The 14,486-nt window shown below is 34.7% G+C and overlaps 1 protein-coding gene across 1 annotated transcript in view; it reads left to right on the plus strand.

Moving 5' to 3' along the window:
* Nucleotides 1-14,486, plus strand: part of LOC114539275 (tolloid-like protein 2) — a 29,770-nt gene that overhangs the window by 13,648 nt on the left and 1,636 nt on the right. Inside the window, exons 15-24 of the mRNA XM_028559904.1 lie at nt 2,388-2,414; nt 3,046-3,084; nt 3,369-3,514; nt 5,119-5,320; nt 5,509-5,631; nt 5,805-5,921; nt 6,337-6,372; nt 12,548-12,574; nt 13,207-13,245; nt 13,531-13,676. Coding sequence (XP_028415705.1) covers nt 2,388-2,414; nt 3,046-3,084; nt 3,369-3,514; nt 5,119-5,320; nt 5,509-5,631; nt 5,805-5,921; nt 6,337-6,372; nt 12,548-12,574; nt 13,207-13,245; nt 13,531-13,676 — 902 coding nt within the window. The remainder of the gene's footprint in view (nt 1-2,387; nt 2,415-3,045; nt 3,085-3,368; nt 3,515-5,118; nt 5,321-5,508; nt 5,632-5,804; nt 5,922-6,336; nt 6,373-12,547; nt 12,575-13,206; nt 13,246-13,530; nt 13,677-14,486) is intronic.

A 14,486-nucleotide genomic window follows, 5' to 3' on the forward strand; every position in this document is an offset into this window, starting at 1 on the left:
TCCGTTTCGCATTGCAACGAATCGCGCGTAAATGAATCGATGAGATATAAAGATTAAAGATTCACCACGTTTTGCTACGATATTTAAACAAGGAAATACGCCACATCTCGCTACGATACGACTGCAGATGTGTAAAACAGTTTTTAGACGAATATTCGTTGTCGAAAAGATTGTACAAACTAACATTATTAATTAGGTATAGTTGATACAAAAATTAAGTTTGACAGCTCTTCGCTTCTTTTACATAATCTTTTCGGATCTTGTTTGCCGTTTTTTATCCCGTTTCAAAATTTATTTGCAGCCAGTTACGTTTATGGCACACATTTACATGCATTTACATACATTTATTTTCTTTATAGGCAACGACAAGATCTCTAATACATCTAATCCAGGTAAAATCATCAATCTCAGTTTTCTTGAAAATTAAGGTGAGCGAACTGCGAATTAGCGTTTTAAAAATGGTCTTCTTTGTATACTAAGCTGTTAAGTTGTTTCACTTGCTTGGCTAATTAACAGCTGACAGAATTTAAACAGTGATTATAATCTTTGAGAATGTAAAAAAAAATACATTTTTTATTAACAGATACGACGCCTTCTTATACATCAAGTCCAGGTAAGATTGGTGTCTAAGATATGAACTGATCGATAAAATTTAATCCAAAAAAGGCAACACTTATTTTGTTTGAATTGATTTCAAACGCTTGCAATATAATTATACCGGTTGCAGTATATACTGGCAGCGATGAGCAAAGGGATAATAAACTTAATGGTCTTCAACCCGACCAAGATGCTATAAGGCACGTGTGTATTTGAGTTAAGTAATTTGACATTTCATACATTGACCTGATCGACGTCAGCAGCGGGTCGTTTGAAGGGACATAATTGAAATGAAATAATCCATAGGGTAATTGGGTTATTCGTTATCATGAAACGATATCTATGTTACTATTACTGCCATTTCGAGGAGCTAAGAATAGGAAAAATATTTCGGCATAAATTCAGTGGCGTAACTAGAAAGAAATTCGGGGGTGAGTCTCCGTCTGGTAGAACTGAATATATGAATTTCACCTGCCCTACGCCGCTGCAATAAATTACATAAATAAAATATGGAAGAATTTCCTTTTCCCTTTACAGGCACCATTCCACCAACTACTAATCCAGGTAATAAATAATGGCGCTATCCACCGAATAGGAGGTTTTTCGAATTGTCTAAATTATTTTGGTTGATTAATATCTAAACTTTTATTAATTTTTTAAACATTTTTGTGCTGCTTGAAAAAGTTAATATCTATGTAGAAGACAGAGAGCACGGAAGATCGTTAACACGAGGGCAATTATTTATGTAGCGTTAAAACAATCAATTTCATAAGGAACTAATATTGCCAAACATGAATATATGAATAATTTCCCCCCCCCCGACACTAACGACACCAGAGGAATCTTGTCCGAAGGTCCGAATTAGTTAAAAAGATATCACGCTGAGAGATTGTCAACATATCGGTCAAAAAATTGTCAGAGCAACAAAAAGCATTCTGAAAAAGCGATAAGAATTTGTTCCAAACTGGACGAAGAAAAAAACCCGCTATATTCTCTCTTTTTTATCCTGCTTCAAAATTTATTTGCAGCCATTTAGATTTATGGCGCAAATCAAAAGACAATCCGTGGTTCGTGCATGGAGAGAGAAGGTCAGAAAAATGTTACCAATTTGTAAAAAATTAAGTTTATGTGTTTTTTTTTATAGCTAACGCAACAAGACCTTCTAATACATCTAGTCCAGGTAAAATCATCAATCTTTTTCTTGAAAATTGAACAGAGCTAGTAAAATTTTAGCTTTTATAAATTGTCTTCTTTGTATATTATGCTGTGCCGTCGTTTCACTTGTTTGGCGAATTAACAGCTGACAAAAATTATACGGTCATTATAATCTTTGAGAGTGCAAAAATATATTTTTTATTCACAGATACGACGCCTTCTTATACATCAAGTCGAGGTAAAATTAATATCCAAGATATGAACTGATTGATAAAATTTAATCCAAAAAGGCGACACCTATTTAGTCTGAACTGATTTCAAATTCTGGCAGTATATACCGATTACAAGAATACACGTGCGTCTAGAGTTGCCGTAATCTATATTACCATTACTGGCATTTCAAGGAGCTAAGAATAAGTAAAATATTTCGACATAAATTCAGTGGCGTAACTAGAACGAAATTTGGGGGTGAGTGTTCATTATTTAATTCAGCCGGATGGATTACACTTGAAAGTCCAACAGCTTAAAATACAGCCCCGTCGGATAGAACTGAATATTTGCATATTCACCTCTCCTACGCCGCTGCATAAATTACATAAAATAAAATATGGAAGAACTTCGTTTTCTCTTTACAGGCACCATTCCACCCACTACTAATCCAGGTAATGAATAATTGGTAGTGAATTTTGATGTTTCACTGCCCAGCCGCGTTTATTCGACGGATATAGCGCTCTCCACCGAAAAGCGGGTTTTTCAAACGATCTAAATTATACTTGTTGGTTAATACCTAATGTTTTATTTCTTTTTTAAACATTTTTGCGCACAATCAATAATTGTCTAGTAGATGCAGGGGCCACGGAAGATTGGAAACTGGAGGCCAAATATTTATATATTCATTTCAGCTGACGATAAAAAAAACAATTTCGTAGGAAACTAATATTGCTAACCCGAAAATATGAATAATTTCCCCCCCCGCGAACCTAACGATCTTTCGTGGCCCCTGCTATGTAAAGGAATATCCAGCCTTCGTACATGCATGCAATCCGCCGTAGGTGTTGGCTAATAAAGATTTAATCGTCCATAGTTGACACATTTTTCTCAGCAGTTCTTCGCTTGAATTTGATATCTTTTTTATTTCGTTGAAGTTAAGACAAAAATTAACCCTTAGCATGACTGTTACAAGACTCACAAGGAATCCATAGTTTCCAATTGCAGTCATAATTAAATAGTATACAAACTAAAACAAAATAAGTTGATGCGGGAGAATAATTATACTAATTTATTTCTTCACAGCGAAAAACATTCCACGAAATTTTACGACATCAGCGCCAGGTAACAGTACCTATTAGTAATTATTATTAACGATGCATATTCGAAAACAGGGCTTTGTCATTGCGTTTTCATTATTTTTTGCATTGAGGAATGAGAAACTAATATTGCCGAACATGAAGATATGAATATTGCTCCCTACCTCAATTAATGCTCTTTTGCCCTATATAGGTCTAGGCTAATTCAAGTTTGAACATGTTCCTATTTACTATTCTAATAATAAATAATCGGCGATAAATTCCACTTTGCTCTATCCTTCAATAAGTTTGTGTGAATAATATTTCCAGAATTATGCGGCGAAAGTCAACTGTATCCTCCTGGAAAACTCACAAGCCCTCTTTATCCCCTTTCATACCCTCACTACTTGGATTGCAGTTGGACCATTTCCAGCACCAATGGAAGAAAAATTTTACTACAGTTTACTTCATTCTTGGTAGGCTACTTTTACCTAATTTATTGCTCCTCCGGCCCTGTTTGGGCGAAAAACCTTAGCGACATAACATGTTTTTGTTCGAATAACTTCATCGTTTTATCATTTTTATCCCGAAACACTGCTTACGCGTCAGCTAGTGTATCGTTTCTCTTTTCCCGCTCAGTCGTAAACTTTATCAATATTCTTGTACGTTTGCATAGTAACATCATGCAAATATGTTTATATCAATATTCTTTTCCTAAATATTGATCTTCATCCACTAACGTTTTTGCGATATTTCCCCCATCTTGCTGTATCAGTGCGATTAACGTTCAAGTTTTGTCGAGAAAGATATGTTAATTCGCTCGCAGTTCAATTGAAAATCAAACGGTTTAACTAATACAAAGAACAGAGGCGTTGCGAGCTTTATAGGCGGGGGGGGGGAGCATACTCACGTAATCGTTTTCTAAATAGCTTATTCATTTCTTTTCAAATTGATTGTTTTTACAGTCAGTGAACATAAATATATCAAAGAAAAAAATTATGCCTCGCTTATAGGTTTGGCATCAAGAAGTAGTTGATCTACTGGGCTGATAATTTTAGTACTTTAAATGTCCAGATTTTTTTATAAAAACTATTTCCTTTTCTCGAAAAGGAAAAATATTTTTTAATATCCTATTCCTAGAACAGTTCAAGATTAAAAATTTTTTTACTCTTCCTAAATATTTACTTCTTATTAACCGAGGTGAAATCTTTACCGAGAAATATCGGACCGAGGGCTTTTTGAACGGAACGAGCTCAAAGACCAAGGTTTGTTCAAAAATATCGAAGACCGATATTTCTCGCGATAAAGATCGAGCAAACGAGGTTAATAAAATATTTATTATATGGCATAAGGCATATATTTGCACTTGAAACAAACAAGAAATGCATGAATTCGTATTATTAGCCTGGCACGCAGTGATAAAAACAAAAACAAAACATTAAATTATTTGGGTTACGTAAACTCGGCCTAAACTGTCTGGGTTAAGTTGTTCTATGGTCGTTTAAGTCGTTTAGCTTAAAAGGCTTATAAGTTTAAAGTGGAAAACAAAATTATCTTTTTATTGGAAACTGCATGAGCGGAAATATTATGATATAAATAGCTGAATTTTATATGGAAGTAAATTCTTCTCAACCAAACACTTAGCTCCATTTCACCGGAAGTGACGATTCCAATATAATTATTGGATGAGGGAGCGCAGGGTATCCGGAATGTTCAGGCAGAGGTCAATGTCAGTATATCCTAGATAACTTGCGAAAGCCGACTTGAAAATTGTCTTATTATTTATTGAATTTCGAAAAAAAACAAGCCTTTTCATGGCAAATTTCATTGTGTAGAAAAGATAACAAGCTGGCGCGACAAATACCCTCAACAGACAACAACGAGAACATTCAAAAATATCCGTACACTTTGAGCTAATCAGCAGACGATTGCACTATCAATTGAATATTAGCAATCTTTCATTGACTGAACTTAGAAATTCGTAGAATAGTATAGTTTAAACCTTTAAACAGTTTAAAATCAATTTAATTCGTATGTGCAAAATTGACAAATAATTTACAAAAAATGCATGACGTTTTAGCTGGAAGGTAGTTACAGTTGTGGATTTGACTATTTGGAAGTTTATGATGGAGATTCAGCAAATACGACGAAACTGGGCAGATTCTGTGGAAACCAATTACCAAGAAGCCTGGTATCATCTGGACTCAAACTCTTCATCGTGTTTCACTCGGATTATAGCGTGTCAGCACCGGGATTTGTTCTGAACTATTCAACACCATTAGGTAAGAAATAAGTTTCAAAATATATCGGCAAGAAAATATTAAAACTTATAAAAGTTTGTTCTATTTTCTGCTCGTAAGAAAATTAGGGTTAAGAACAAAACAGACTGACACTCTGAGTCAGAGTAACTGCCTGGTAGTAAAATTGAAGTATTCTAAAAATGCATGTCTATGTAAATATTATATTTTAGATGTAAATGAATGTTACTTTGGAACACACAACTGCGCTATTGGAGCGTCATGTGTCAATACGAATGAATCGTTTTACTGCATTTGTGAAAACGGTTATACCGGAGATGGCGTAACCTGCACAGGTTTACATCTTTATACTAATTATTTGCACGGTATTTGGTAATATTTTGCAAAAAAATTGACGAGGATAATTCATAATTCCCTTGCAATTTAATTTCCTCTATTTGGTTAAAAAAACATAGATTTAACCGTTAAAAATATGGGAGTTTATGTATTTTATATTGTAATATCTTAGATATCAATGAATGTGAACTTGGAATTGATAACTGTCATTCTCAAGCATCATGTCGCAATACCAATGGGTCGTTCGACTGTTCTTGCAACTTTGGCTTTAGTGGAGATGGAATAGCATGTAAATGGCTTCATACCTAATTTGCTAGAATCAGATCTAGTCATATTGGGCCTCTTTTAACATATAGATCATGAGGGGCCTTATCCCCATGTTTTCCCCGACCCCACGCCACTGGTAAAAATCCTCTGTTTAAAAAAACATTGATCAAAAACATGTCTTGAACTAAAGCAATTTTATTTGTATTCAGTAACTTTCCATTTCTGTATTCTGTGAACCTTTGATGAAGGCAATTTCAGTAATATCATCTATCGAGTGCGAATACATATTTTGCATGTTATTTGAATATCAGGCGACTGATTTCCAGTCACATTTATGGCGCAAATTAAAAGACAATCCGTGGTTCGTGAAAGGAGAGAGAAGGTCAGAAAACTGTTACCAATTTTAGAAAATTTCAGTTATTTTATTTTCTTTATAGGCAACGCGACAAGACCTTCTAATACATCTAATCCAGGTAAAATCTTCAATCTTTTTCTTAAAAATTGAACTAAGGGAACTTTTAGCTTTTGTAGATGGTGTTCTTTGTATAATATGCTGTTAAGTCGTTTCCATTGTTTGGCAAATTAACATATGACAAAAATTAAACGGTAATTACAATCTTTAAGGATGTGGAAAAAAAAATATTTTTTAATAACAGATACGACGCCCTCTTATACATCAAGTCAAGCAAAATTAATATCTAAGATATGAACTGATCAATAAAATTTGATCTAAAAAAGGCAACACTTATTTTGTTTGAAATGATTTCAAACGCTTGCAATATAATTATACCGGTTGCAGTATATACTGGCAGCGATGAGGAAAGGGATAATAAACTTAATGGTCTTCAACCCGACCAAGATGCTACAAGGCACTTGTGTATTTGAGTTACGTAATTTGACATTTCATGCAATCACCTGGTCGACGTCAGCAGCGGGTCGTATGAGGGACATAATTGAAATGAAATAATCCATAGGTTAATTGAGTTATTCGTTAACATGTAATCTATATCATTATTACTGGCCTTTCAAGGAGCTAAGCATAAGAAAAATATTTCGACATAAATTCAGTGGCGTAACTAGAACGAAATTTGTGGGGTGAGCTACTGCCGGGTATAGAACTGAATATATAAATATTCACCTCCCCTACGCCGCCGCATAAATTACATAAAATAATACATTCAAGAATTTCCTTTTCTCTTTTACAGGCACCATTCCACCCACTACTAATCAAGGTAATAAATAATTGGTACTCAATTTTTATGTTTCACTGCCCAGTCGCGGTTATTCGACGAATGGCGCTATCCACCGAATAGCAAGTTTTTCGATCGATCAATAAATTATTTTTGTTGATTAATATCTAAATATTTATTTTTTTTAAGCATTTTTGTGTTGCTTGAAAAATTCAATATTTATCTAGAAAACAGAGGCCACGGAAGATCGTGATAGGAGGGCAGATATTTATATAGCGTAAAAACAATCAATTTCATAATAAACTAATATTGCCAAACGTGAATATATGACTAATTGCCCCCCCCCCCTCCGACACTAACGACACTAGAGGAATCAGTGCGAAAGTCCGAAATAGTTGAAAAAATATCACGCTGAGAGATTGTCAAGATCGGTCAAGAAATTGTCAGAGCAACAAAAGCATCCTAGGAAACCGTAAAGAATTTGCTCCTAACTGGAAGAAAAAAAATTTTCTGACACAAACCGCTATATTCTCTAAAAATTTCATTTTGTTTGTCCTTCTTTACCATTTTTTATCCCGTTTCAAAAATTGTTTGCAGCCAGTCACATTTTTGGCGCAAAGCAAAAGACAATCCGTGGTTCGTGCATTGAGAGAAAAGGTCAGAACACTGTTACCAATTTTTAAAATTTTCAGTTTTTTGTTTTTTTTTGTAGGCAACGTGACAAGACCTTCAAGTACATCTGATCCAGGTAAAACCATCAATCTTTTTCTTGAAAATTGAACTGAGCCGACCAGGGGCGGATCTAGGATTTTTCAAACGTAAGTCCAAATTGGGAAATTTTGAGAAAATTTTTCAAATCGGCAGATCGGAATTTTGATTATTTCGGCTCATTTTAGGGTTCATCACAATGCCCAGGAAAGACATACTAGATTCCGCTTATTAACAGAGCTGGCGAGGGTCATATTTCAAAACACACAAGTTTCCCATATATTATCCCCTTATGATAGCAATAGTTGTTTAACACAAATTAAACAATATCCTCAAATAATATAAAGAGAAATATTTCCATTGCTTCGCGTAAGATGCAGGCGTACAAGAACTTTACAAAACCATGCTAATCATAACAAACATAATATGCTATAAATAGACGCGAATATTATAATATGCATCGCAAACTTCAGTATAATGCAAATTCTCAAACACTCTAGCGAGTGTTGAGTAAGTAGGCTTATCCATTCTAGTGCATTTTACGACAGGATACGTTTTATAACCATAATATTATGAGCATAGGAACTACTAGGAAGATTATGATATATAAACTATATATTGATAATTGATCAGGTTACACAACAAAGCGGCATGAAATCAATAACTGTGAACGAACTTGTCGCATGCATGGAACACTCCTAAATCATTATATTTTTAGGTATATTGCTTTATTTGTTATATTATATCCATGTTAAACGTTTCTCTTACCAACACAGTCTTAGTTTTCATGTTCAGCAGGGATATCGTGATTAATTCCCTCGTTTATTAAAGTCTAACATCAACACAGTTGCTCGCATGAAATCGCTGCTCCACGATAATGCTTATCAAGAGCCAGTTATCTTGTAAAATCCTGCTTCGAATGTCCGCGTATTAAAATAATTTTCTAACAATAAAGTCATAATCGTTCGTATAACAGAATATTGGAAGTGGAGAGCCTGGCTTCGTTTAATAATAAATTTTGCAATTTTATCATTCTGAAGACAGAGCGATAACCCCGTTTAAAGTTCAAGTCAGTCCGGCCACCCCGCATATCAGTCGAGATAAGTCCGGTAAATTCAAACTGACCAATCGCAATGCAAGAAATGGACTGATTTGGCCCCGTTAAGGTGCAAATCAGTCCGGCCACCCCACAAATCAGTCGAGATAAGTCCAAATGGCTTATCGACCAATCAAATGAGCCGGCTGACCCACCCGATTCTGCGAGTTTTTTGCGTTTTACCGCTGCTCTGGATGAAAGAATATTGCTTTTTTGAAACTGAACCCTTTAACTGGACTATGATTTTAATTCTTATTACAATCTTGAAGGGGTTAATTATTCATATTTCAAGATAAATTTGAATATTTAATTATCATTTTTACTGCCAAAAATACGTAAGTCGCGCGACTGACTGGACTTACCCTAGATCCGCCCCTGGAGCCGACTTTTAGCTTTTAAAAACGGCCTTCTTTGTATATTATGCTGTTAAGTCGTTTTACTGTTTAATTTGGCAAATTAACATATGACAAAATTTAAACGGTCATTACAATCTTTGAGGATGTGCAAAAATTAATATATTTCTTATTAACAGATACGACGCCTTCTAATACATCAAGTCGAGGTAAAATTAATATCTAAGATATGAACTGATCGATAAAATTTAATCCAAAAAAGGCGACACTTATTTTATTTGAACTGATTTCAAACGCTTGCAGTATAATTGTACCGATTGCAGTATATACTGGCAGCGATAAGCAAGGGATAATAAACTTAATAATCTTCAACACGACCAAGATGCTATAAGGCACTTGTCTATTTGAGCTATATAATTTGACATTTCATGCAATGACCTGGTCGACGTCAGCAGCGGCTCGTTTGAGAGACATAGTTGAAATGAAATAATCCATAGGTTAATTGAGTTATTCGTTAACATGTAATCTTTATCATTATTACTGGCCTTTCAAGGAGCTAAGCATAAGAAAAATATTTTGACATAAATTCAGTGGCGTAATTAGAACGAAATTTGTGGGGCGAGCTTCCGTCGGGTATAGAACTGAATATATAAATATTCACCTCCCCTACGCCGCCGCATAAATTACATAAAAAAATACATGGATGAATTTCCTTTTCTCTTAACAGGCACCATTCCACCCACTACTAATCCAGGTAATAAATAATTGGTACTCAATGTTGATATTTCACTGCCCAGATGCGGTTATCCGACGAATAGCAGGTTTTTCAATCGATCAAGTCGATTCAAATTAACCCTTAGCATGATTGTCAGAAACAAACCATGCATTCAATAAGGCTTTAGGTCCGTTTCGCATTGCAACGAATCGCGCGTAAAATGAATCGATGAGATATAAAGATTAAAGATTCACCACGTTTTGCTACGATACTTAAACAAGGAAATACGCCACATCTCGCTACGATACGACTGCAGATGTGTAAAACAGTTTTTAGACGAATATTTGTTGTCGAAAAGATTGTACAAACTAACATTATTAATTAGGTATATAGTTGATACAAAAATTAAGTTTGACAGCTCTTCGCTTTTTTTACATAATCTTTTCGGATCTTGTTTGCCGTTTTTTATCCCGTTTCAAAATTTATTTGCAGCCAGTTACGTTTATGGCACACATTTACATGCATTTACATACATTTATTTTCTTTATAGGCAACGTTACAAGATCCTCTAATACATCTAATCCAGGTAAAATCATCAATCTCAGTTTTCTTGAAAATTAAGGTGAGCGAACTGCGAAAATTAGCGTTTAAAATGGTCTTCTTTGTATACTAAGCTGTTAAGTTGTTTCACTTGCTTGGCTAATTAACAGCTGACAGAATTTAAACAGTGATTATAATCTTTGAGAATGTAAAAAAATATATTTTTTATTAACAGATACGACGCCTTCTTATACATCAAGTCCAGGTAAGATTGGTGTCTAAGATATGAACTGATCGATAAAATTTAATCCAAAAAAGGCAACACTTATTTTGTTTGAACTGATTTCAAACGCTTGCAATATAATTATACCGGTTGCAGTATATACTGGCAGCGATGAGCAAAGGGATAATAAACTTAATGGTCTTCAACCCGACCAAGATGCTATAAGGCACGTGTGTATTTGAGTTAAGTAATTTGACATTTCATACATTGACCTGATCGACGTCAGCAGCGGGTCGTTTGAGGGACATAATTGAAATGAAATAATCCATAGGGTAATTGGGTTGTATTGGTTATCATGAAACGATATCTATATTACTATTACTGCCATTTCGAGGAGCTAAGAATAGGAAAAATATTTCGGCATAAATTCAGTGGCGTAACTAGAAAGAAATTCGGGGTGAGTCTCCGTCTGGTAGAACTGAATATATGAATATTCACCTGCCCTACGCCGCTGCATAAATTACATAAAATAAAATATGGAAGAATTTCCTTTTCCCTTTACAGGCACCATTCCACCAACTACTAATCCAGGTAATAAATAATGGCGCTATCCACCGAATAGGAGGTTTTTCGAATTGTCTAAATTATTTTGGTTGATTAATATCTAAACTTTTATTAATTTTTTAAACATTTTTGTGCTGCTTGAAAAAGTTAATATCTATGTAGAAGACAGAGAGCACGGAAGATCGTTAACACGAGGGCAATTATTTATATAGCGTTAAAACAATCAATTTCATAAGGAACTAATATTGCCAAACATGAATATATGAATAATTTCCCCCCCCCCGACACTAACGACACCAGAGGAATCTTGTCCGAAGGTCCGAATTAGTTAAAAAGATATCACGCTGAGAGATTGTCAACATATCGGTCAAAAAATTGTCAGAGCAACAAAAAGCATTCTGGGAAAGCGATAAGAATTTGTTCCAAACTGGACGAAGAAAAATTTCTGATAGAAACCGCTATATTCTCTCTTTTTTATCCTGCTTCAAAATTTATTTGCAGCCATTTAGATTTATGGCGCAAATCAAAAGACAATCCGTGGTTCGTGCATGGAGAGAGAAGGTCAGAAAAATGTTACCAATTTGTAAAAAATTAAGTTTATTGTTTTTTTTATAGCTAACGCAACAAGACCTTCTAATACATCTAGTCCAGGTAAAATCATCAATCTTTTTCTTGAAAATTGAACAGAGCTAGTAAAATTTTAGCTTTTATAAATTGTCTTCTTTGTATATTATGCCGTGCCGTCGTTTCACTTGTTTGGCGAATTAACAGCTCACAAAAATTATACGGAGATTATAATCTTTGAGAGTGCAAAAATATATTTTTTATTTACAGATACGACGCCTTCTTATACATCAAGTCGAGGTAAAATTAATATCCAAGATATGAACTGATCGATAAAATTTAATCCAAAAAGGCGACACCTATTTAGTCTGAACTGATTTCAAACGCTGGCAGTATATACCGATTCCAAGAATACACGTGCGTCTAGAGTTGCCGTAATCTATATTACCATTACTGGCATTTCAAGGAGCTAAGAATAAGTAAAATATTTCGACATAAATTCAGTGGCGTAACTAGAACGAAATTTGGGGGTGAGTGTTCATTATTTAATTCAGCCGGATGGATACACTTGAAAGTCCAACAGCTTAAAATACAGCCCCGTCGGGTAGAACTGAATATTTGCATATTCACCTCTCCTACGCCGCAGCATAAATTACATAAAATAAAAATGGAAGAACTTCGTTTTCTCTTTACAGGCACCATTCCACCCACTACTAATCCAGGTAATGAATAATTGGTAGTGAATTTTGATGTTTCACTGCCCAGCCGCGTTTATTCGACGGATATAGCGCTCTCCACCGAAAAGCGGGTTTTTCAAACGATCTAAATTATACTTGTTGGTTAATACCTAATGTTTTATTTCTTTTTTAAACATTTTTGCGCACAATCAATAATTGTCTAGTAGATGCAGGGGCCACGGAAGATTGGAAACTGGAGGCCAAATATTTATATATTCATTTCAGCTTACGATAAAAAAAAACAATTTCGTAGGAAACTAATATTGCTAACCCGAAAATATGAATAATTCCCCCCCCCGCGAACCTAACGATCTTTCGTGGCCCCTGCTATGTAAAGGAATATCCAGCCTTCGTACATGCATGCAATCCGCCGTAGGTGTTGGCTAATAAAGATTTAATCGTCCATAGTTGACACATTTTTCTCAGCAGTTCTTCGCTTGAATTTGATATCTTTTTTATTTCGTTGAAGTTAAGACAAAAATTAACCCTTAGCATGACTGTTACAAGACTCACAAGGAATCCATAGTTTCCAATTGCAGTCATAATTAAATAGTATACAAACTCAAACAAAATAAGTTGATGCGGGAGAATAATTATACTAATTTATTTCTTCACAGCGAAAAACATTCCACGAAATTTTACGACATCAGCGCCAGGTAACAGTACCTATTAGTAATATTATTAACGATGCATATTCGAAAACAGGGCTTTGGCATTGCGTTTTCATTATTTTTTGCATTGAGGAATAAGAAACTAATATTGCCGAACATGAAGATATGAATAATTGCTCCCTACCTCAATTAATGCTCTTTTGCCCATATATAGGTCTAGGCTAATTCAAGTTTGAACATGTTCCTATTTACTATTCTAATAATAAATAATCGGCGATAAATTCCACTTTGCTCTATCCTTCAATAAGTTTGTGTGAATAATATTTCCAGAATTATGCGGCGAAAGTCAACTGTATCCTCCTGGAAAACTCACAAGCCCTCTTCATCCCCTTTCATACCCTCACTACTTGGATTGCAGTTGGACGATTTCCAGCACCAATGGAAGAAAAATTTTACTACAGTTTACTTCATTCTTGGTAGGCTACTTTTACCTAATTTATTGCTCCTCCGGCCCTGTTTGGGCGAAAAAACCTTAGCGACATAACATGTTTTTGTTCGAATAACTTCATCGTTGTATCATTTTTATCCCGAAACACTGCTTACGCGTCAGCTAGTGTATCGTTTCTCTTTTCCCGCTCAGTCGTAAACTTTATCAATATTCTTGTACGTTTGCATAGTAACATCATGCAAATATGTTTATATCAATATTCTTTTCCTAAATATTGATCTTCATCCACTAACGTTTTTGCGATATTTCCCCCATCTTGCTTTATCAGTGCGATTAACGTTCAAGTTTTGTCGAGAAAGATATGTTAATTCGCTCGCAGTTCAATTGAAAATCAAACGGTTTAACTAATACAAAGAACAGAGGCGTTGCGAGCTTTATAGGCGGGGGGGGGGAGCATACTCACGTAATCGTTTTCTAAATAGCTTATTCATTTCTTTTCAAATTGATTGTTTTTACAGTCAGTGAACATAAATATATCAAAGAAAAAAATATGCCCCGCTTATAGGTTTGGCATCAAGAAGTAGTTGATCTACTGGGCTGATAATTTTAGTACTCTAAATGTCCAGATTTTTTTATAAAAACTATTTCCTTTTCTCGAAAAGGAAAAATATTTTTTAATATCCTATTCCTAGAACAGTTCAAGATTAAAATTTTTTTATTCTTTCTAAATATTTACTTCTTATTAACCGAGGTGAAATCTTTACCGAGAAATATCGGACCGAGGTCTTTTTGAACGGAACGAGCTCAAAGACCAAGGTTTGTTCAAAAATATCGAAGA

This window comes from Dendronephthya gigantea, unplaced genomic scaffold (genome assembly GCF_004324835.1).
Source record: "Dendronephthya gigantea isolate DGI-Jeju-01 unplaced genomic scaffold, DenGig_1.0 000197F, whole genome shotgun sequence".
Classification (NCBI taxonomy): domain Eukaryota; kingdom Metazoa; phylum Cnidaria; class Anthozoa; order Malacalcyonacea; family Nephtheidae; genus Dendronephthya; species Dendronephthya gigantea.